The 24,997-nt window shown below is 38.8% G+C and overlaps 2 protein-coding genes and 1 non-coding gene across 4 annotated transcripts in view; 1 reads left to right on the top strand and 2 right to left on the bottom strand.

The window, feature by feature from the left end:
• Positions 1-16,024, top strand: part of LOC119785478 (microtubule-associated tumor suppressor 1 homolog) — a 79,665-nt gene extending 63,641 nt beyond the window's left edge. For both annotated transcript variants that reach the window (XM_038288176.1, XM_038288175.1), the window contains exons 11-18: positions 2,562-2,685; positions 4,009-4,099; positions 4,927-5,032; positions 5,142-5,215; positions 11,082-11,180; positions 13,739-13,855; positions 13,933-14,030; positions 14,621-16,024. In XM_038288176.1, coding sequence (XP_038144104.1) covers positions 2,562-2,685; positions 4,009-4,099; positions 4,927-5,032; positions 5,142-5,215; positions 11,082-11,180; positions 13,739-13,855; positions 13,933-14,030; positions 14,621-14,834 — 923 coding nt within the window. In that variant the 3' untranslated portion in view covers positions 14,835-16,024. The remainder of the gene's footprint in view (positions 1-2,561; positions 2,686-4,008; positions 4,100-4,926; positions 5,033-5,141; positions 5,216-11,081; positions 11,181-13,738; positions 13,856-13,932; positions 14,031-14,620) is intronic.
• On the bottom strand, positions 16,025-23,528 carry LOC119785479 (fibrinogen-like protein 1). Its single transcript, XM_038288178.1, has 7 exons — positions 23,022-23,528; positions 22,202-22,370; positions 21,619-21,778; positions 21,249-21,346; positions 18,683-18,771; positions 16,378-16,568; positions 16,025-16,292 (listed from the first exon to the last, which is right to left on the bottom strand). Exons 1-7 carry the CDS (start codon positions 23,076-23,078, stop codon positions 16,079-16,081), a joined length of 978 nt encoding a protein of 325 aa, XP_038144106.1. The 5' UTR covers positions 23,079-23,528; the 3' UTR covers positions 16,025-16,078.
• Positions 23,398-23,489, bottom strand: trnar-ucu. The gene is given in 2 exon segments: positions 23,398-23,433; positions 23,453-23,489. It is a non-coding gene; the product is annotated as a tRNA-Arg (tRNA).
• Positions 23,529-24,997: the final 1,469 nt, after the last annotated feature.

Raw genomic sequence — 24,997 nt, 5'->3', positions numbered from 1 at the left:
AAGCGGACCTTTCTCAACCGATGTTTCGTCTTAAACTCGATCAACAAACCGGGTTCAAGAACTTCTTCTGCTTTCCAAAACCAGGACCAGATGAGCTGTTCTAACAGCAGCAACCTTTTACATGCTTCCAGAGCCAGAAACATTTTTTTGACCCAGTCAGCTGACTTCACTGGAACCTGCTTTGCGGCCTTTTACAACCAGGTCCGTGTTTTATGTCAATACAGCAGCAGCACCGACTCGGATGTTTCTACAAAAACAAAAAAGATTTTACTCAGTTCTGAAGGATTTTATTAGGCAGAGCTTCCCTCCGCCCACACAGAGCGTTTCCTCCAGGATTCAGCTCCTAACATCCCTGTCCCGCAGCAAGGTGGTGCCACCACCGTGTCTGACAAAGGAGATGGTGTTTGCCGGGTGAAGCGTAGTCCAGGTGAACCTCCATGTCAGCAGGTGCTCCATCCTGGCTCCACATTCCGATTGGTCAGAGCTCATGGCGACCGAACCAGAAGTTCCTGCCTGGCCTTGGTCTTAATGATGCTAAATGTTCCAACCAACTGGCCTCACTGGGCTTGATTTAGGGCTATAAGAGTAAAGGGGGGTGAAACAAAACCTCCTGGTTGATCCTGTTATATACATCACTGTTCTCATTTTGCTTTGAGTGTTGGTCTGTATGTCGTATGGAAATCAAAGATGGTTCCACAGTGTTCTGATCTTGGACCTGCGACCCTGAAGTCCTCACCCAAGTTCCTTTTCTTCCACTGGTTCTTACTTCCTTTTTTATTCGACTGCTTTTTTCAGCCAGCTCCAATCCAGCAACAACCAACACCTTCTCTGCAGAAGATGATCGTTGTCATAACATGTCTCTCTTGAACCACACTCTGTCCAGGTGTGAAAAGATGTCCAGCTAACCAAGGAGCTCCTGATATTGGGGAGATAATCCAAGTGCAATTATATTACTATTGATTAGTATCTCAAAGCAAGCTCAAAAATATGCATTTTTTGTCTAGATGTAAGATTGTAAGACGTGGTCAGATGGACACTTTTTGCAGTGCAGATGATGGATCAACTTGAGAAGCGAGTGGAGGAGAAAAAAAACATAAAAAAGCTCCTTTTAGACGGTTTGTGGAACGTGGGATTGGGATAATTCCAAAAATTACAGGAAATTCTGAAGATCTAAGGGTTTAACATATATTTTTAACTGAAATTTGGAAGAAAAAAATGTACTACCGAAGTGAAACAAAGTTTGCTTTATTGCTTAGTTGTTTTTTTTCTGTTTTTCTTTACTTTATTAAAGAGTTTCTTTTATCATTTTTTTATTCCGTTTTTTACATTAAGTTGCAAATTGCATTCTTTTCAAATGGCATCTCTCTGTACGTCAAACCCAAAACCAACACTTATAAAAATGTTCTCGCTAACCTCCATCCAAACCAAAAAAAATGAATCTTTCTCCCGACTCCAGAAGAAAGCTGCCCCAGATGTGAAGAGAATAAAAAAAATGTAAAACTTAATCTGTAAACTAATGTAAATATTAAACCTGTAAAAAAGAAATATGAAAAAAATTCTATTTTGAAAAAAAGAAAAAATTGGAAAACTATAGTTGATTAAAAAAAATAATAAGTAAATCTGTTAAAACAGAGTTTCTGTCAAAACTTTTTTTTCAAAGTTTAATTTTTGGATTGTATTTTTTTTTAAATCTCTACTTACAAAAAACATATTTGCAACAATAATGGAATAAAATTAGCTCCATATAGTAGCAGAGACCCTGGCTTCGGTCTTCTCGCTTCCCCTCTGAGCGTCGCCTTCCTGGTCAGAAGGAATGTGTGGGGCCTGTAGTGAACAAACACTCAGCTGTCGCTGACCAGTGTGAAAGTCCAGCTGAGCAGAAACAAACTCCTGTTTGATTCTTTGATGGTCTCACAGCTCAGACTAACTTTTTTCTGCTTCCCTCTGTGAAAACGACTCCTCTGGGTTCCTCTGAAGAGCCGTTTACATGCAACAGTGAAAACCCACTTTCAGTTGAGAGACTCGTCAGGAAAGTTTCACTCCATCAGAACCTCCACCTGCCGTCCGACCCTGAATAAGGATGCGTGTCGGAGCGGCTGTCAGCTGCTTCATGTCTCCATCAGTGCAGCGACAGGCGCTGTAAAGGGCTCCATTCACTGCAAACAGCAACTGCCTCTGCAGCAGCCAGCTGTTGCCCTCTGCGACACAGTTAATCTGGAGGAAAAGTTGAGCTAACATTCCTGCTGGCGTGTGGATCTGATCCTCAGGTGCACGAAAATCGCCCCAAATATCTAGCAGTTTGAAATATGTGAGAGCTGGGCACGATGCTGGGTGGAGACAGAGGAGGCCTACATGTGCTTGCACCTCTTAGAGGGACGCTGCATACCTCAGAGCTGACTTACAGATGTTTCTGGGTTGGATGAGGAGCTCACTGCAGGAATAATTTAACTGGAATGTGAGCTTTTCTTTTTAATCCCCAGCAAATAAGAAAAAAAAAACTGGGGAAATTTTATTTCTGAGAAAGTTTACAGCATCGTGACAAACGCTTCTTTCCTCTCCAGTTTCATCATCGCAATGCTGCCAGAGTCTGCAGGCCGAGAAGGAGGAGGTGCGGACAAACTTGGAGGCAGCCTTGAAAAGGTTGGAGGAGCAGCATGAGGAGGAGCTGGTTCAGCTGGAGAACAGGTGAGACGCTGGTGGAAAATCCTAAATTTATTTAATCCTTTGTGTTGCCTTTATTTCGTTTTACCAAATAAAAAGACACTTTGGTGCCAATAGTGAAGCAGAAATGGTCTAAAAGCAGAATAATTAACTGGGTCTCTGAGGATCAAACATGTTCAGATTGACTGATAAGTTGTTGTTTTCTTCGGGCTGAGGTCTAGGCAGATTATTTCAAAATCAGTGTGAAACAATTTTTAGGCCAATTTTACTTTTTCTTCCTCCATTATGTCATAAAAAATACAAAATGACACCAAATGCTACATTTATGTAAATTTAAAATAAATAGCAATATTTATTAACAAATAAAAGAAAACATTAACATTAGAATACATTAACATAGATGGATGTTGAAGGGCTGCTGAATTCAGTAATGATTCGACGTAAGCATACACATATCGGCCGACATATCGGTCTAACTATACTTCAGACAAATCTCAGAAAATCCTGGAACTGATGGCAGATTGTAAAAGATTAGCATCTTTCTTCCTCTATGGAGCAGAAAGTCATGAAGCTGCTGACCTATGACCCCTTAGATGGCCATCCTTCATGCCGCTGAAGGAAGACTGGGTTAAATATATATATTTCCGACATCAATCGGTTGGTGTTCGGCTGTGACTCCATCCTGCAGAGAAACATCAGCTCATCACCTTGGAGTGTAGAAGATGGAGTTGGGACTTTTTTTTAACCAGAGTTTAGTCCTGTTTCTTTCCCAGACAAAGCAACGTGTGAATCTAGTTTACCGTTAGCTTTTCTAACCTAGAAAGTATTAATAGATCAGTGCTTTGGCTTTTTTTTGTGTGACTCTTTCTCTCTATTTGAACCCCAGTCAGCCTCAGCAGAAGGCTGCTCACACCAAGCCTAGAGTTTTCTTCCTGTTAAAAGCAAGTTTTTCCTCTCCATTGTTGCTACATGCTTCAAGCAAATGTCTAAGTGCTCATCCAGGAGGAGCCATTAGTGCAAAGTCAGTGACTGGAGGCAATCTGATGGTTTTCCTTGGATAGAAAACTTTGAGCCTTTAATCTGACTGGATGATCTGATTGAAGTTTGAAGAGCCTTGTGATGACATGTTGTGAATTGGAATTAAAAATAAACTGCATTGAATTGAATCTCCTCCTAGAAAATCCAGGGTAGTAGAGTGCAGCTGATGTACTGACTTCCCCCTAATAGGAACTAGAATAAAAAAAAAGGAAATAAAACATTACAAAGTGCAAAAGCTGCAGAAATGGATGAATGGAGCTAAGATGTACCAGAAGTATCCTAACCCTGATGTTTCCCTGTGTGTTTCAGGCTCAAATGCTTCTACCAAGCAGAGTGGGATAAAGTTCACCAGCTGTACCAGCAGGAGGCCGATAAATGCCGCCTGTTGATGGAGCAGCAGGTGAGCGAACGCACACGGCGAGGGCAGAGCAAGCAGACTCACGTCTGTGCTATAAAACCGTCCTAGGCAGAGAGCCATCCCATAAATCTGGTCTCCTCAACAGATGATTACAGTTAAATTTACAGCAGAAACAACACAACCTGGCCTGGGATGTGATGGATTAACCTGCAGCTGGATAGAAAAAAAAAAAAAACCTTTCACTGACTGAGCCTGAGGGAATCTAACCATGCATGGAGGGAATTTTGTTCCGTTATTGTTGCAAGCAAACAAAAAAATAAATAAATAAAAAAAATTCAAAAGAAATTTTGAAAAAAAAAAAGTAATAAAACTTGGAAAAACATTTAATTCCAAAGGGTATTGGGAGTAGCTTTCCTTTTTTCTCTCTGATTTTTTTAAATTGTCAAGAACAAAAACTGAGAAAGTAATTAAATTCAGTTTATTTTTAAAGTGACAATTCAAGACAAACATCATCTCAAAGGAACTTTACAGTTCACCATATCATACAGTCAAATTGATTCAAAGTTTTCTAATTATCAGTAACACTAAAAAAACCTTTTAAATACCCTCTATATGAAGATGAAAATTATTAAATTAAACTCCATCTAAAAAATCGAAAAAAATAAAAGATACAATCTATACAACCTATTAAAATGTGAAAAAGGAAATCAGAAAATGTAAATAAAAATTTTTTTTTCATTAGAACTTATTTCAGTTTCATTTTAGGATTGCATTCCTTCATATTTCAATTTACAAAATGTGTTCTTTGCTTGAAACAATAATGGAACAGGTTTCACTCCATAAACCGTATCGTGTTTTTTGTTGTCCAGGTGGAGGAGCTGAGGAGCCAACAGGAAGCAGAAAGGAAGAGGCAAGAAGAGAGCCACAGCCAGAAGATGGAGGCGATCAAACAGGAGTATGAGACCTCCATACAGGGTATGTGTGTGTGAGCTGAGTCCTCAGCAGGTCACCGAATCAAACTTTATCCACCTGAAAGTTTTTAGTGCCAGAAACTAAACAGTGTTTGTTTGTTTGTTTGTTTCAGAAATGAAGAGGATCCAGCAGACTGAACTGGAGGATCTGCAGAAAACGCTGAAGGAAACCCAAACTTCTCTCACTGTAAGTGTTTCATGTGCCGTTTCCTCAAAGACTTAAAACAGGGTTTATACAGGAATGAGTAACTCTAATTTAATGCTCTTAAAAATAATTTTAATGCCATCAACAAGTAAACATGACTCTCATATAATACATGTATATAAAACACAGAAACATCCTTCGACAGGCTGCAGCTATGTCCCGAATTCCTCGTTTTCCAGCCACTTTTGTCGAATTTTGCATTTTCCCCCTTCTCTAGTTTTTTTCTCCGCCTCAAGCTTCCTTTTCCTAACACACAGCTTTACGATCAACCAGAACCAGTTCTACGAAAAGACGCGGAACAAGTTAGATCTGATATTTTAAATGTCTGATGAAATTGTTTTTACAAATGTTTTTTTTTTTTTTTACATTTTAAATACCGCGATAATCACATTTAATGAATTTTAATGCCAATTAAGGCCTTGATTGGAAAAAAAATAATAATTTAATGATTTTTAATGACCCGTGGAAACCCTGTAAAAAGATTAATAAGGGTTTAAAAAAACAACAACAAAAACAGTTGGTTAAAATGAACCCCAGGCAGCTACAACACGGTCTAACAGGGTATCCCCTCAGAAAGAGGTTAAAGAGAAATAGTGTAAAGATGAAACTAATGAAGCTGACAAAGCTGTAATAAGCATTGCAATGCGTATGCCAGGCCAGGGGCTGGCGTGCTAACATTCCCACACTGGCATATGAGGTAAAAAGGTTATCAAAGTTGGAAGACACAGACTAGCCTTGCTTTTTGTTTTCTGGCTACATAAAAAAAAAAAAAAACTCTGGGGCTAGAGCTAATACTACGGAAGAGGATTAGGGCCAGTGGAAAAAAAAAAAAAAAGTTAACTGATTTTTAAATTTTATTTCAGTTTAGTATGGGGAAAAAAGTCAGAATTCTGAGATTAAAGTCAGAATTCTGAGGAAAAAAGTCAGAATTCTGAGGAAAAAAGTCAGAATTCTGAGATTAGAGTCAGAATTCTGAGAAAAAAGTCAGAATTCTGAGATTAAAGTCAGAATTCTGAGAAAAAAGTCAGAATTCTGAGATTAAAGTCAGAATTCTGAGATTAAAGTCAGAATTCTGAGGAAAAAAGTCAGAATTCTGAGGAAAAAAGTCAGAATTCTGAGATTAGAGTCAGAATTCTGAGAAAAAAGTCAGAATTCTGAGATTAAAGTCAGAATTCTGAGAAAAAAGTCAGAATTCTGAGATTAAAGTCAGAATTCTGAGATTAAAGTCAGAATTCTGAGGAAAAAAGTCAGAATTCTGAGATTAGAGTCAGAATTCTGAGAAAAAAGTCAGAATTCTGAGATTAAAGTCAGAATTCTGAGAAAAAAGTCAGAATTCTGAGAAAAAAGTCAGAATTCTGAGATTAAAGTCAGAATTCTGAGATTAAAGTCAGAATTCTGAGAAAAAAGTCAGAATTCTGACTTTTTTCCAATACTAAATTGAAATAAAATTTTAAAATCAGTAAACTTTTTTTTTTTTTTTCAGTGGCCCTAATCCTCTTCCGTATAATACCAAAAGCAGAAGCTAATGTAAAATCAAATTTATATCAGGAGATAGTTTAGGTTTAAAATGACCTTAAATCATCTCTCAGTCGTCGTAACTGATCCTAATATATGAGGAAAGGTTTCATCCTGAAGCTAACCGCTAACGGCCTCAGTTAGAATCTGAAGCTATTTGTAGCCAACCTGCATCAGAAGCACTGAGGCTAACCAGCTGTAAACCACCACATGTCTGCTCTGACATTTTTCACCAAATATAAACCAATAGTAAGAAAAAAAGCTAGTAAAAGTTGTATTTATGGCGCTCCCTAAATCCAATACATCAGCAGCACCAGATTCCGTTTACAAATTTTTTCACGCAGTAAAGTCGCTGGAGACATTTTAATCTCAATCGAATGTTACTTGGGTCTGAATAAGACTGGTGACTAGCGTTGCCAACTCTCTGAGGGGGAAAAAAGAAAAAAGAGACACCTCATGTGCATGTTAGCTGACCTGACTGCCTTTACGCCTCCTGGCGTGGTCATTTATTTATTTATTTATTTTTTTCTAGCCCCCCTTTGTGTGAAAAATTATTTTTTTTACTATCTACTCTGAATTAGATGCATATTTGTGACATGAACACATGAAAAACAAATTATTATCCAGCAATTCACTTTAATACAAAATAACAAAATTTGCTAAATAAAAAAAGTATCTTAAACATAAGCCTGTCCTGCTTAACTTCAAACTGTAGAAATGAATATAAAACAATAAAGAAATAGTGCAAAAGCAAACTTGTGCAAACTTGTAAACATATTTGTGCCTTAAATGCAATGACCGTAGGCTACAGTTGTAAAACAGAAAAAAAAAATCATTAGCTCAATGCCACATTATGTTGTGCTAGCCGACTTTTTCCTCTTGTATTTCCTCTGAGCTCTTGCAGCAGTGAGGAGTTGTTTGTCTTTGACTGCAGAGTAAAGCTGAGTAAAGCAGCGTCAGCATTTAAATCACTTCGTTGGTCCCCCATACTGTTCGGTTGTCTCCCACTACCTTCTCCGTGAGCAACACTTGGCTCGACCAATGGGATGAAGGTACTCACGATCGTTGCACATATGTTGTCCGCTCATCGGTCACAATGCAGGAACAGGCCCGGGAACAAGTTTACCATAAGTTTTGTATCTAACGTGCCCTTGTTCTTCATTTTCCATTAGCTTTTTACTTACAATTTTTTTACTCTCACAGTAATACGGGACAAGGTGCGTTCCTTTTCCACTAAATACGGGACAGGTACTTCTATTTATGGAGGATAAAAAGTGCCAAAATTAAATAAATACAGCATTGAATAAATAATTAAATGTGAAATTAAATAAATGTCATTCATTAATTAAAACCACGTCACTAATATAAAGTTCCACAATTAAATAAATAAATACAGCAATAAACAATTAAATGTATAATTCATTAAATAAATAAGGAATTAAATATATAAATGTGTCATTAATTTAATAAAATACGTCTTCATTTTATAAAAAAACATATATAATTATTTCAGTGTGCATTTAATTATTTCATGGTCCTGTGTCGCAGTGCATCCAAACCATTAAAAGAATCTGTCAAACTCACCCATCAAAGTTAAGGGGCGGGGTTAACGCGAATCGAGTTGCCACCTACTGTATCAGAGTATGTCCACAACCTGTGGATCACAGTCTCTGTAATCGATTTGCTTCGCCTTAATGTGCAGGGTGACCAATCAGGTGTTAGATAACCGCCCCCTAACTTTGATTGGTGAGTTTGACAGATTCTTTTAATGGTTTGGATGCACTGCGACACAGGACCATGAAATAATTAAATGCACACTGAAATAATTAGGTATGTTTTTTTAAGGAAATTAAGATGTATTTTATTAAATTAATGACACATTTATATATTTAATTCCTTATTTATTTAATGAATTACACATTTAATTAATTTTATATTGCTGTATTTATTTATTGTGGCACTTTACTTTAGTGACGTGGTTTTAATTAATTAATGACACATTTATTTATTTAATTCCACATTTAATTACTTATTTATTTAATGCTGTAGTTATTTATTTATTTAATTTTGGCACTTTTTATCCTCCATACCTATTTCTAAATACGGAACAATTCAGTTTTTCAAGGGACGGTTGGCAACCCTATCTGTTGCTCTCCATCTGGTCAGCATCTCCTAGCAGCAGCTTCTTCAGCCAACTCTCCCCTCTTCCTACAATGGTCCTCCTCATCTTCATCACCTCTTTTTATTTCTATATTTTCCATTTCAAACGTTACTCGTTGCTGTTTTGGCTGGATGGAGCTAGCGCTACAGCACCTAGCAAACAGCATAGCAACATTTCTGTGACAATATTGTTTTAAATGCTAAAACCAAACAGCTTAAAGCCGGAGATAAAAATAAACATTTCCTAAATAAAACCTCTTCTTACAACTAATTTTGCATCCCTTTAACATGTTTTGCCAACCGCTAATAAGAAGAAGTAAAAAGTAAGGGAAAAAAGTACAAAGAAGGAACAACTAGAGAGCAAAATCTTTAATATATTTAATAGCTTTAAAGCATAGATCCTGAAAGGAACCATCCAAATCTGCCATTGTGGTTGTTTGTCAGTGCATGAGTGTTAAGGGATGGTGGAGCTGCAGCCGGTCACATGCTGAAACATGCCAGTTATGGCTACTTTATCAAATTCTCTTTGGTTTGTGTGAAAGATCAGAGGGTTGGCCAAAGATCTAGCTGAGATTAGGAGACATGAAGATGGTCTGTGAAATAACTGAGTCAGTTGGATGTGTTCTGTTTGAATCCAGCAAATATGTCTGCCTAAGAAGGAATTTTTTGAAAAAAAAAAAAAAAACGAAAACATTTGATGTGAAAAAGGAGGTTGAATTGTTAGTCTTCATTCACTGTCTTCTTCTTTATGCCTTTGTAAACTCTCAGCCATCGGGGTCATGGCCCCACAAACAGTGGAGTTTTGGATTGTTGGCACCTTTTGTTGTGCATGTGCTCTGTGATTGGTCCAAGGGTGGCTATTCTATTTGATTTGCATCTAATTTGGAATGTAAGCAGGCGGATGGACCTCCATATACATCAGTGCTTCAATTAGAATTTGCTCTGGTGCAAGCCAAAATAATTGACAAAGACTCCTGGATAGGTGTTGAAGCGTCTTCAAAAAACTGAGCAAAGGTCTGGTTGCCTTCCAGTTTAAGCCTGTTTTTGACTGTCTTGTTTACTTAAAAAAAAAAAATTCGTATTAAAATGTTAAGGAAATGTAATCCCTGAGATAATTGAACAATGGCAGTTATATTTAGTAAATGAAAGAAGAAAATGATTATATGGGGTAGCTTCAAACTTACCCGCTGTGGCAGCTGGTTAGAATGTTGTCGGAGTCACTGCATCGGGATTGGACCCTGTGGACAGGGGCTGACTGTTCAATAGGAGTCTGTTTCTGATCGGCATTAATAAAAAACAATGCTATGTAATCATGTCTGTTTGCAGTAGCAATGCTTTCCTCGGGGCTTCAAGCAAAGAAACACATTCACCAATTTACAGATCTCATCTTAAGACTGCGCTCAGTAGCAGAGATGTAGAGCAATCAGAATTTTTGTGGCCCGGTCCGTATTATGGATAAAAGTCAAAATGGAAGCAGAGGTAATTTCACAAGTTGGTGTAAAACAAGTTTTTAGTGAAATTTTCATCCCTCCTCTGTGTCTTAGCGGTTAGCATATTTGGCAAAGCCTTTTAACATTAGCCCCTGTGAATCTGTAGTGAATGTAAAGTCTGAGAACTCCTACATCTACTGCATTTCCTAATCCAGTTGACTCCAAAAACGTCTGGATCCTAATCTGGATTAAACGTAAAAGGTTTACTGGACCTTCCTGTTATCTGCTGAAATTCCTGCTCTTTCTCCAAGCCTGAACAAGCTCCACTTACATCTAAATAACATTTTCTCTGTGCTTTATCTGACGTCCTGTCGATTCATCCTCATCACCTTAGGAAGCGGATCAGAAAGTTTTTTTCCTGATAACCATCAGGGTTCAGCATTATCAGGTTGACCTTCATCCCACAGTGAGAAAAAGATCTGTTCAGAATCCAGTTTTTTAGTACAAACAGGGTTTAACCGTTGACCTTTAACCTCTCTGCTCTTCAGTTTGACTTTTGACCATTTTTTTGTAGTAAAAAAAAAAAAAACACTCCATGACTAGAGACATGTTTATTATTTGATAAACCAGAGTTAAGGTTACTGCAGATGTTGAACTGTGTCCCTTAAGAGACGGATCAGAAACAGCGTCTCATCCTTTCTGCTACTTCTATTAACTTTCATCTTTTATTTCTCCTCCTGCAGGAGAAGGTCTCTGCGCTGTCGGCCGAAAACGAGGATCTGAGTGAGAAACTGCGAGCAGAAGAAGAGAGGAGGCAGAGGATACTGAGCGACAAAAACGTGGTAAACACAGCTGCATAGAGGGAATACAGGGAAGGGTCCAAATAGCTTAGCTGAAGAAGGTTTCAGGTTTATTTTATGGAGGGAATTTTATTCCATTATTGTTACAAGCAAAGAACAGGTTTGTTAAAGGATATTTAAAAATTAAAACAGTTCTAGAAGTGAAACTTTGAGAAATATTTTAATGAAAATAATAATGATAATAATCCTTGACATTTTACTATTTGTTTTATCTCAATCCTTATATTTTCAAATATTTTTTCATTAAAGTATATCAGTTTTATTCATTGGATTCTTTTCATATTGCCTTTCACAGATCGTATTCTCTCACTTTAAACCAAATAAAAATGTCGTTGCTAACGTCTAGCAGACCAATAGAAATGCGTTATCGCTCCTCACTTCATTGTAGTGAAAAAAATATCTGTTATATGGGATTTGAAAAGAATTCCTTAAACTTAAAAAGAAAAATTATAAAAAGAATTGAAGCCAAATTTTAAAAAAGAGAAAACAACAAAGTGACTGTTTTTATTTTGGGGGGGATTTGAATTGTTTTAGGTTTTTTTCCACATTTTCATTTACAAATCATGTTCTTAATTTACAACAATAATGTAAGAAGATTCACTCCATACATCTTAAACTTTTAGGTGAGGAATCTCTGTTCCTTCCTCAAAGGTTTTAATGCTTTAATGGTAAAATCTTAGCTGATTTTTTAAAATTAAAAATAAACCTTTTCATGGTTTCATTTATTCCTGTTTTTAATAAATTAGGGGAATACAAAAGATCCAAATCTGACTGAAAACTAGAAAAATTCTTGTCTGGAAATGTGTGTAAGCCCAAAAGGGGAAAATAAATCCTTCCTGTTTGGGTCATACAGGTGCTGGTCATAAAATTAGAATATCATGAAAAAGTAGATTGATTTCAGTAATTCCATTTAAAAAGTGAAACTTGTATATTATATTCATACATTACATACAAACTCATATATTTCAGATGTTTATTTTGTTTAATTTTGATGATTACAAATGACAACAAATGAAAATCTCAAATTCATCATATCAGAAAATTAGAATATTACTGAAGACCAATAAAAACAAAGGATTTATAGAAATGTTGGCCAACTGAAAAGTATGAACATGAAAAGTATGAGCATGTACAGCACTCAGTATTTAGTTGGGCCTCCTTTGGCCTGTATTACTGCAGCAATGCGGCGTGGCATGGAGTCGATCAGTCTGTGGCACTGCTCAGGTGTTATGATAGCCCAGGTTGCTCTAATAGTGGCTTTTAGCTCTTCTGAATTGTCGGGTCTGGTGTATTGCATCTTCTTCTTCACAATACCCCATAGATTTTCTATGGGGTTAAGGTCAGGAGAGTTTGCTGGCCAATTAAGAACAGGGATACCATGGTCCTTCAACCAGGTACTGGTAGCTTTGGCACTGTGTGCAGGTGCCAAGTCCTGTTGGAAAATGAAATGTGCATCTCCAAAAAGTTGGTCAGCTGCAGGAAGCATGAAGTGCTCTAAAACTTCCTGGTATGTGGCTGCGTTGACCCTGGACCTCAGAAAACACAATGGACCAACACCAGCAGATGACATGGCACCCCAAACCATCACTGACTGTGGAAACTTTACACTGGACTTCAAGCAACGTGGATGAAGTGCCTCTCTTCTTTTCCTCCAGACTCTGGGACCTTGATTTCCAAAGGAAATGCAAAATTTACTTTCATCAGAGAACATGACTTTGGACCACTCACCAGCAGTCCAGTCCTGTTTCTCTTTAGACGCTTCTGACGCTGTCTGTGGTTCAAGAGTGGCTTGACACAAGGAATGCGACAGCAGAAACCCATGTCTTTCATACGTCTGTGTGTGGTGGTTCTTGAAGCACTCACTCCAGCTGCAGTCCACTCTTTGTGAATCTCCCCCACATTTTTGAATGGGTTTTGTTTCACAATCCTCTCCAGGGTGCGGTTATCTCTCTTGCTTGTACACTTTTTTCGACCACATCTTTTCCTTCCCTTCGCCTCTCTATTAATGTGCTTGGACACTGAGCTCTGTGAACAGCCAGCCTCTTTAGCGATGACCTTTTGTGTCTTGCCCTCCTTGTGCAAGGTGTCGATGGTCGTCTTTTGGACAACTGTCAAGTCAGCAGTCTTCCCCATGATTGTGTAGCCTATAGAACTAGACTGAAAGACCATTTAAAGGCTTTTGCAGGTGGTTTGAGTTAATTAGCTGATTAGAGTGTGGCACCAGGGGCCATCAATTTTGAACCTTTTCACAATATTCTAATTTTCTGATATGATGAATTTGAGATTTTCATTTGTTGTCATTTGTAATCATCAAAATTAAACAAAATAAACATCTGAAATATATGAGTTTGTATGTAATGTATGAATATAATATACAAGTTTCACTTTTTAAATGGAATTACTGAAATCAATCTACTTTTTCATGATATTCTAATTTTATGACCAGCACCTGTAGATGTCCTTCTGCTGAACGATGACTGCCCCCTGCTGGACTTATCCAGTAAAACAGCCTCCCTTTTCTGTGTTTCTGTTCCCTGCAGAAGGATTCACACACCCTGTACCTGGAGCAGGAGCTGGAGAGCCTCAAGGTGGTGCTGGAGATCAAGACCAACCAGCTGCACCAGAAGGAGAAGAAGCTGATGGAGATGGACAAACTGGTGAGCGTCCGGACTTTAGAGACCGCCAGCGGACCTCTGCTCTGACGGCTCATAACTGTGACCCGTTTGCGTTTCAGGTGGAGACGAATGTGAGGCTGGAGGAGGTTCTGAAGAAGGTGCAGCAGGAGAACGAGGACTACAAGGCCAGGATGGACAAACATGCGGCTCTGTCAAAGTAAGAGCAGCAGCAGCAGCATGATGTTTTTGTCTCACGCTGCCGTTCATTTATCTCAGAGAACAAGATGTTTCAGGAGAGACACAACATGAGCAGACGGGCCGAGTGCAGGAAGGAAACTGCTTTATTCCCACTTCAATGAGCTGGAATATCATCAGTAGACATGTTTCACCTGAAAGGATGAGGAGAACAGACTCCACTACTTCCTGAATTTAATCCAGGTGTGTCTGACGTCAGTAACCATGGCCAGACACACCTGGATCAATCAGTTCATCCAGTAATGAAAGACAGGAAACTAAAGAGCTGCATTTTGTTTAGAAAGTAGTGGAGCTGTGCATAGAGACCATTGAAGAGTTAATAATGCGGAAATGTTCTGGTCCTCTGGGTCAAACACCCGCTCACTGACACCCATCTGAAGGCAAATGGAAAGGAAAATGGTTCACTTAAATATAAGAACATTTTGAGGATTTGGCTTAAACTTTAGAGGTTTATTCATTGTTTATCCATAAAATTTTAAAGCCAAACGTGTAGAGATTGTTAAAGCAGTTTGACCCGGTTCTGCTCTGACTGCTCTCTGTCTCCCCCTGCAGGCAGCTGTCCACGGAGCAGGCCATCCTCCAGCAGACCCTGCAGAAGGAATCCAAGGTCAACAAGCGTCTGTCCATGGAGAACGAGGAGCTGCTGTGGAAGCTGCACAACAGCGACCTGCTGGGAAGCCCCCGCCGCCTCTCGCCCACCTCCCCCTACAGCTCGCCCCGAAACTCCGCCTCCTTCCCCACAGCTGCAACGTTATCTCCCAGATAGCCCCACTGCCCCCACCCCACCCAAGGTGCTTTACATCACTATGAACGTTCTGGAAGGACAACTTAGAGGCGAGCGCAGCTCGGTCTGAGCGTGGGACCGACCTCGCTCTGTCCGTTTCAATCAAACGTCTGAAACTCTGCGACACGCGTCAGGCGCTCCTCAGGGTCTGTACATATCGCCACTGACTATCCTTCAGGAGCTCCCTGCTCTTCTTGCCCCCCCTCCCTCTGTCGGGAGAAGGGGGGAAGATAAGGGAACGTGAGAAGGGGGGGAGGGGGTTCCCCTGGATTATTATTATTATTTTTTCAAGGATCTCATTTGTTCTCCCAAAGAGCGAAGCTCAATCAGTCGGACCTGCAGAGGAGGAAGCTGATGTGAACACAGACTGAGTGGAACCCGCTGTCCCTCTGGAAGCTCCTCCACCTTTAAACGCTTTGTGGAATGTAAAAATCCTCAGATGGTACCTCTCCCTGTCAGAGCCAAATATGCAGCTTATTTAACATGAAATGTTTGACCCCCCCACCGCCACCTGCACCACCCAGTGCCCAAATGAACTGGAAAAATTATTTATCTGTTTTTGTCCCTTTCTATGGAGAGAAATCTGTTCCAGTATTACTGCAAGCAAAGAACATGTTTAAAAAAATAATAATAATCTCATTCAAAATAAGGTTTTGACAGAATCTATGTGTAAAAGTTCAGTTTGCTATTTTCAGATTTTATTTTTGAGGTTTTTTTTTTTTCAGATACTATTTTCAAAATGTTTTTTTTTTTTTCCCAGATGTTGCGTTTTGACAACCCAAAACTGTAAGAGGTGAAATCTATAAAAATGGGATTTGAACAAATGCAATTTGTAAAACTGCATCTCCCCAAACAAATGTAATTTTTTTATATTTTGGGGGGGAAAAAATGGAAAATAAAAACAAATATTCTCAAAATACTTTAACAATATTGGTTAAACCTTTGCTTACATATAAATCACTCTCAAAACCTTTGTTTTGATTGAGAAGTTTTCCAAAGTTCTATTTCTATATTCCTCTAATATCCATTTTTTAAAAACTTCTTCTTCATCGTCAATCGTTTCCCTCCATGTTTTGTTGTCTCGGCGTCTTCCTGCTGTCTTTCGACCTGAACGCCATGTTGTGCGGCGTTCTGCTTTGTTTCTGCCTCAGAATAAAACCCGTACGACAGGATGCTGTGAAGCAGGCTGGTTTTTATTACAAACAGGAAGAAGCCCGTCCTCCGCCCTACGGGCCGCCCTCCACCGTGTTTGGGCGAAACTGATCAGGCCAACGCTCGATAACAGCTGGCGGGTTCTCCAGGTCGGCGGCCCGCACCATCATCACCACCGACTTGATGGCGTAGCTCCAGCCGTGCCAAACGTACCACTCCATGCCGTCGTCGCTCATCGCCTCGAAAGGCCCTTTGAAGCCTTGCCCCTTCAGGTTCCCTGAGTCACACCTGCCGTGAGGAAGAGGAGGAGGAGAAAGATGTACCTGCCAGGTTTTACACTGACCCCTCCGCCCCCGAATGAAATGAGCCTCACTTGCAGAACCACCAGCCTGACTTGCTGTGCCGCATGCAGCGGCCGCTGTCGCTGTCGATGTAGTTGGGATGGTCGTAGGTGCTGAATTTGATCCCTCCTTTGCAGGGACTGTTGAGGTTCAGGCTGCGAGCATCAGCCAGAGCGTCTCCAGCGTTCCCAACGTAGTCTCCCACGTGCAACTGGTACTGGTCCTACAAGGAGAAGAAATGCGGTCAAATCTCTTTCTCTTTACCGTGTTTCTACACTTTATCCACTTCAAGCAGCAGAAGATGTTTTATTATGTCTGTTCTGATGGTTTTGGATGTTCTGGGACTGCATTGGGTTGATTCTTGCAAATAGAAGCAGATAGAAACTCAGCTTTGCAACCGTATTTTAAACATTTCTAGCTTGAATGTTTGAAGGTGTATAAAACATTTACACAGGTTTCTTTTTTAACGCATGTGCTCCAAGCCCTGAATAAAAACCTCCGCTCCCTTCACTGCAAAAATGATCTAGAAATAAGTAAAAATTTCTTAAATTAAGTGTATTCACCATTAATTTGAGCTGGTAAATGAGATAGTTTGCCAATGGGATGTGTAATTTTACTCTTAAAATAAGATAATTAGATAATATGCACTTGAAATAAGACAATGCAATTGTGTTTTCTTACTTTAAGTGTAAATTGTCTTGTTCAATTGGCAAAATGTCTCTTTTACCTCCTCAATTCAAGAACAAATGCACTTATTTTAAGTAAAAATTACTTATCTAGATTCAGATTTTTTTTGCAGAGGCAGGGTAAGAAGAAATAAAAATGAAAGAAAACTTTTCTATCCAAAGTCAAAAGCCACTTGGTATGATCCAATGAGCCGGTTCAGATTTAAGGTCAGATGCTCTAATGGGGATATTTAATTTTCATTTTATTTTACTACAGCTCAGGTAACCAGCGGCTGCCTCCATCTGTTTCATGTTAAATTTTTAATTACTAAATTTGGGCAAGTTTATAGGAAACAGGTGAGTAATCCTGTATTAATATGGGGATACATTTGTTCCAGTATTATTCAAAGCAGAGAAAAAAAAAAAAAAATCAAAGAATTTAATGTGAAAATGTGTTTTAAAAATGTGAATTTTGGAGAACTTTTTAGAAATTTTAAGAGAAATTTATGTATATACCAAAGTTCTACCTTATATTTTTAGTTTGCTATTTTGTAATATATATTTATATTTTTTCAGATTTTTATTTATTTATTTATTTTTTGTTTGTTTTTGGGGGGGTATTCTGTTCTGGTTGGACATTAGCAACTGTATTTCTTTTTTTTCAGATTTGATTTTTTAAAACAAAATTTTTGATAAATAATTTTTCCCTTTTTTTGGTTTTAATTTTCAAGATTTAAATATTTTTTTTGTTTTGGAGGGAGATGAGTCTGCTCTGCTTGGCCGTTAGCAACAGCATTTCTGTTGGTCAGAATTACTTTATTAATCCCTTGCAGGGAATTCTACGGAAGAGAATTAGGACCACTGAAAAAAAAAAAAACAGTTAACTGATTTCTTTTTATTTTATTTCAGTTTAGTATGGGGAAAAAATTTCTCAGAATTCTGACTTTAATCTCAGAATTCAGACTTTTTTATTGTCAGAATTCTGAGAAAAAAGTCAGAATTCTGAGAAAAAAGTCGGAATTCTGCCTTTTTTCCCCATCCTCTTCCGTAAAATTCTTTATTTTCCAATAGAATTTTTTTTTTTTTTTTCCTTTGAGATGTAGAGGGTGAAATCTGTGAAATAGGATTTGAAAGGAATCCATATCTTTTCAAACTCGGTCTACCAAAAAGAAGGAAAAAAAGTCTCCTCGGACAAAAATTTTATATTCTTTTTTTGGGAACAATTGAGTTGGGAAAATTAAATCTGTTTAAAAAAAAAATAGGAAAACTTTCTCACAGTTCAGTTATTAAAAAACATTAATTTTACTTTACTTTTTTGAAATGTGTTCTTTGCACGTAATATTGGACCAAATGTCTTTCCGTAGATTTCAATATATTATTCGATGTATACATAATGCCGAATTACACACCTGTACTAAGCTACATTTGATCTGAGCACCACCGTGAAAACCAAGCTTTTATGGACAGAACAGGTGCACAGAAATTAACGGCAGGATGGAGACGACCTTGATGTTTCTATAGTAACAGAAGAAGAAATCTAGTCTAAATAGAACTCTATGTTTTGGGAAATTCAGAAGGCAAGGTTAGAGGCTGTGAGGACGGCGCAAAGAGCATGAATGTAATCAAAATTAGACCGATTGGATTTTTCTCAGCATTTCCATAAATATCCAACCTTCTCGTCGTCCACTCGGAAGTTCTTGTATTCTGCAAAGCGGTGGTTGCCGTCAAAGTCCTCAGTGTCGATGTGCAGATCGTAGGTTCCTGCAGAATTAAACCCAGAAAACAGGTCAGCACACACAGGGAGAGAAGGAGACTAACTCTATGCTCTCTCTGATCCTGTTCTGACTGAAGGCTGTTTACACGGAGCCTCATTCTGGTTCTGGTTCTGCTGGAGCTCTTATCCTCATTTAATTCAATGAAAAAAAAAATATTAACCCTTAAAGGTTATTAAATGTTGAAGCTAATGGGGTTCCTTCAGCAGGATGTTGATGACTGCATGCAGGTTTCAACAAGAGAGTCTGGCTGCAGACCTGCACTGTCAGGACCTTTCATTGCAGACCTGCACTGTCAGGACCTTTCATTGCAGACCTGCACTGTCAGGACCTTTTATTGCGGACCTGCAAAATGGGGTCTCCTGCACTGCCTTCGAGAATAGTGCGCAGCATGTGTTTGCTGCAGGAGTTTCTGACAGTGTTAAACTGAGCATAGGAGCAGTTTATATTATACAGTAAGCATAAATCCACATAGGACAGCCAACCTCCATTATCGTTTAAAAAAGTCTTATAGACCAAATACAGAGACTTATTTCTATGTAGAACTTATCGATTATTTCAGATTGGAGTTTGGTGGGGAGTAAAATTGAGTGTGCACATACACTGAAAAAATGCAAAATCTAAATAAATCATTTGTTTCTTAAAATAAGTGCATTTGTTCTTGAATTGAGGAGGTAAGGGAGACACTTTGCCAATGGAACAAGACAATTTATCTTTAAAATAAGAAGAAGCAACTGCATTGTCTTATTACCGGTGCATATTGTCTAATTATCTTATTTAAAGAGTAAAAAAAATACTCATTCCATTGGCAAATCATCCCATTTACCTACTAAATTTAAGGGTAAATACACTTGATTTAAGAAATTTTTACTTATTTCTAGATAATTTTTTCAGTGTAAGTTTCCAGCATAACAATTGTTTGTGAAAGGAAACTAGCTTCACGGGGAGTTTATCGACGCTAGCTCGAAACGCTTCAAATCAACTTTGCTTTTGCTTTGAAAGTATTTGAATAAACTTCCAGTTCTGACAGCACAGGAGACAAGACAGTACAGGTCTGCAGTCAGGCTCCTCTTGGTTTCATGGGGAGTTTTCCTTCCTACTGTCGCTACATAAAAATAAAAACAACAATAATAACATCTTAACTTATTATTTCTTGAATTGCTTTCAAACTGAGTGCTGAACAGCAGGGGGAATTGTAAAACACAAAATAAACAGATTTAAGCAGCATTACATAAGGTGAAAATATAATATACAGCAGATAAATTCTGGATTCAGATAAAATTAGACTATATTTATTTAGATTAACTCTTAGAGGTTTTCTTTAAATTATTTAATTGAATAAATGAGGGAAGAAGGGAGCGGGAGATCGACAGGCGGATTGGTGCAGCGTCTGCCGTGAAGCGGGCGCTGTACCGGTCCGTCGTGGTGAAGAGAGAGCCGAGTCAAAAAGCGAAGCTCTCGATTTACCGGTCGATCTACGTTCCTACCCTCATCTATGGTCATGAACTCTGGGTCATGACCGAAAGAACGAGATCGCGGATACAGAGATAGGGTGAGAAGCTCGGTCATCCGGGAGGGACTCGGAGTAGAGCCGCTGCTCCTCCACGTCGAGAGGAGCCAGTTGAGGTGGCTCGGGCATCTGTTTAGGATGCCTCCTGGACGCCTACCTGGTGAGGTGTTCCGGGCACGTCCCACCGGGGGGAGGCCCCGGGGAAGACCCAGGATACGCTGGAGAGACTATGTTTCTCGGCTGGCCTGGGAACGCCTTGGGGTTCCTCCTGAAGAGCTGGAAGAAGTGGCTGGGGAGAGGGAAGTCTGGGCCTCCCTTCTTAAGCTGCTGCCCCCGCGACCCCACCCCGGATAAGCGGAGGAAGATGGATGGATGGACTTAGTGATGTATTTTTTTTGTATATTTAGAATTTAATGTATTAAAAAAAAAGAAACTAATTTCTCATTGACTTATTTCCTGGGACATTTATGTTTATGCACTGCAAAAATTATCTTAAAATGAGTAAAAATTTCTTAAATTAAGGGTATTTACCCTTAATTTGAGCAGGTAAATAAGATGATTTGCCAATGGAACTAGTATTTTTACTCTTAATATAAGGTATCTAGATAAAATGCACTTGAAATAAGACAATGCAATTGTTTTTTTCTTATTTTAAGTGAAATTGTCTTGTTCCATTGGCAAAGTGTCTCACTTAAATCCTTAATTCAAGAAAAAATGCACATATTTTAAGAAGAAATGACTTATTTAGATTTAATTTTTTTGTAGTGTGTATCTCATATTTTTTGGTCATCTGGGTTAAACAGCTAAACGGATTGTTTATCCTCTGACAGGAGCCATTTCTGTACAATTATGTTGGGCGTGAGGGATTGCTGCTAAATCAGTGACGGAATTCAGTCTGCTGCTTGTTTAAACTAAAAAAAACTTTTTAATCAGTTTGAATAAAAGTGTTGACAGACCTTGTGAGGTGAGGCGGTGCAGAGGATCGTTTCCCAACCAGAATTCTCCTTCAGGGGAGAAGAGATCTCCAAAGCCGTGGCTATACTCCAACCACGTCCTGCAACACAAACGCAGATCAACCTGCTATCGCTGGAAACAAAACATACTTCAACTCAGAGGCTCCAGAATATAAAAATAGGTCAAAGGTCATGACCCTGCACCGGTGTGTCTGTTTGGAAAAGTTAAAGTAGAAAGATTTGTCTCTCTAAAGAACAGCATGGTAGCAGCGTTTAGGCTCAACGAAGTGAGGATGTCCGAGCATGCTTAGACATGGCAGTGGAGGAATATTGATGTGGGCTTGTTTCTCAGGCTGTGTGTAACAAAAGAAACCTGTCAAAGCTCTCCTTCCCGTCCCTCCTCCTCTGGAAGACGGTCCATCCTCCTCCGTTGCTCATATCGCAGTAGACGCTGAGCGCCGTGGGTGAACCATCTGGACGGATGACGTACAGACCGCTGGCCACGTTCCCGTCTGCAAACACCTCTGAGCAGTCTGAGCAGACACAACCAGGGTTACTCTACTGCTGCGTTTGAGGACGCTTTCTTACAAAAGGTTTAAAACAAACGACAAAGACACGGGCCAGAGATGCATCTGCTGAGTCCTTTTCCTCTTCCTCTAGTCCTCTGACCTTGACGCTAGAACCCAGGGAACCAAACAATGAGCTAAACTGCTGAATAAACGGAACCAGTAGGGAAAGTAGCTTCTGAATTTTAAGAAATGTTCAATTATTCAGAGCATCTATTACAAATAACTTGAAATGATTTATTCCCAAAAGAAAAAAACACCAGGAGAAAAAATTTAAGAAATAAAGAGGTTAATATGATTAAATAAAAAATAAGTGAGTTATCCTCAATGCATTGGCAGAAACACCCTTCTCTGGTTAAAATCTCTAGATATGTTTTGAATGGAACTGACCTTTGTAAAGGTTGCTGTGGCCCAGGAACATGTTGGGGATGTGCTGCAGCTGCTGCGCCTGGCTGCTCTGGAGCTCCTGGATGTAGCGGTGCTGGTCGTTGATCACACTCATCAGGCCCTGGATCTCCGCTTCCAGACGGAGAACCTTCTTCTCACATCGTAACGGTCCCTGGACCAGGAACCAAACCACAGCAGTGAAGCCGTCACAGCAAAACGTAATAGATTAAAAAATGATAACCAGCAGTGGGGTATGGTGGTGGACGCACAATGGTTTGGGTTCCCAAAAGTTGTTTGGTTCATTAAGATGGAAAAAATCTGATAATTTTAAACATTTAGTGAAAACATTTTTAATAGTGATTCCGTCCCAACCTGAAATTCTTTTTTTCTTTCTTTCTCAAACTGCGGATGGATTTTCATTCAATAGAGATGGTCATTATGGAGGGAATTTTCTTCCATTATTGTTGTAAACAAAAAAAAATGAAAATTTGTAAAATTAAATTTTAAAAAATGCAGTGCAGAAATGATATTTTAAATTTTCAAAACACATTTTTTGCTTGGAACAGTAATGGAACTAAATTGTCTTCTTGGTTCATCATGCGGCCATGCTAGAACACAGCTTAAGGAGGGTCACAGGAAAACTTTTATGTAAAAATATCAATACTATATTTTACAGTAAGAATAAAAACAAATTTCCTGACCCTTCTAAAATTTGAATCAAATAATGTCTAGATTAGATCATATTTCTACATCTGAAATAAGAAAAAAATTCATTTCTATCATTCTACCAGAATAAATATGGATGAAATTTCCGGTATCTTACCGCTGCAGAGGAAGCCAAGTACAGCAGAAAGGCTACAGATGTTCTCAGCGCCTCCATGATCCGATGAACTTAAAACTTCCAGCTGCTCCAACTCTCAGTTCCCGTTTGAATCTGCCTGTTTGCTTCCTCCTCTCTTTATGTTGGGAATGAATAGTTACAGCTGAAGCTTCACTGATGCCAGACGATTGACTCACTGCACAAGGGCTCCATCTAGTGGTTCAAAGGAATATATGCTTTTTTATAATATCTATCTGTTAAGGTTGTAGTTTATCAAAGTTGTTTCGCTGTTCAGTTTAAAGTAGGTAGCTGATTGAACAAACTAGCTGGACTTGGAAAAAAAAAAAACATGTTTGCAAATCTAACGGGAAAAAAAATGCGACTCCGGTGGGACTCGAACCCACAACCTTTGAATCACTGCTCAAGTGCTTGACTAGAAGTCCAATGCGCTATCCATTGCGCCACGGAGCCACCTGTTGCATACGGAACAAAGTCTGAATTTCAAAGGAGAATAGTCCTGACGTCATGTTTAGCTGTGCTAATATTTAGCATCCACCAGTGAAAACTTGAGACGAGGGGAAAAAAACGACGCTTTTATATTCCGGCAGCTGAGGGCAGACTCTGTCCCTCTGGTTTTGATCTTGTGCTGAACGAATTTAACACAAAGACAATTGAAATTGCCTTACGTTGATTTGACAATAAAATACAAGCAAATATATATAAAGCAGAATAACAGCGAGTAAGGATAAAACGTAATAAAAGCAGTTAGAAAAGTCAACAAAATTGTTGGACCACAAACATAAACTAATAATACATCAGATAACAGATTAACAGTCAAATTCAGTTCTAAACAAATGCTTTTTCCTTTTTATTTTTTTTATTTTCCTGTGCAGCGATTCAGTGATTCATCTATGTCAGAAAATATAAACCCAAAATAGCCAATCGGTGAACGCCTCCTCCTGAAGGACCAATCATGTCTCAGTTTTGGGATTACGTTGGGCTTTGTTTGACCAATCACTTGCAGCCTGCCTGGCTCGACAGCTGTCTGGGCTACTTTCACGAGCAGTAAATGTAAACATATTTTCTTCTTAACACCTAAATCTGTGACAGATTATAGCCTAATCTGGTTTTTAGCATAATATTTATATAGAAATAAAAAACAGCACTTCTGCGTATTACGTCATTTTTATGCATTCTATTACCTGTATGGAATTATTTATTAGATATTGTAGATATAACACTGTATAATGAAAACAACAATATACCAAATACAGCTCCTTTTTTGTTATCAATACATTTGTCACAATATTTAATATGCAAACAAAAAAAGGCAGCAAAGTGACATAATAAACAGAGATACATTCAATTAAATACAAAAAAACATCAAGTAAAACAATTACAGATCATTGAGGCCAGGGGCGCAGATAGGTTTTTGAAACTGTGGGGGACAGTTACTAATTCTGGCTATTACTCAGCTATGACAATCCATCAATCTTAATTGCCCATCATTGCAAGAAAATAACATGTATTGGTACCAAGTACACACCAAACATGCCACATGACATGTGAAAAAAAAAAGGTTTTATTTAAACATGGACTGACTTTAAGTGCAGGCTGTAAACACACAGAAACACGAACAGCAAAGCCTACATATATACAAAAACAAATTTGTAAATAAGTACTTTACATGGCTTTTCAATAAATGGCCTCAAATGAAGAAAGTTGTGTGTCTACTTTGTCAAGGACTCTGTAGAACTCAACTCTGTGGTACTCCACAGCAGATTCTGGCCTGTGTGCAGGTGCTGGCCCAGAATATCTCTTTGAGGGCCTATGTGTTCGAGGTAGAGCAATGGGCTCTAGAGACAGCTTCTCAGCCATATCCACTGCTTCCTTAAAGACTGCCTCAAAGTGGGCTGGCTTTCTTTTGTCCCATAAACTCTCTTGGACAACTGAGACTGCAGAGACCATGCCCTCCAATG

This window comes from Cyprinodon tularosa, unplaced genomic scaffold (genome assembly GCF_016077235.1).
Source record: "Cyprinodon tularosa strain WSP-4 unplaced genomic scaffold, ASM1607723v1 ctg25, whole genome shotgun sequence".
Taxonomy (NCBI): Eukaryota; Metazoa; Chordata; class Actinopteri; order Cyprinodontiformes; family Cyprinodontidae; genus Cyprinodon; species Cyprinodon tularosa.
Note: the sequence above shows the minus strand (reverse complement) of the source record. Positions and strands in the feature narration are given on the sequence as shown.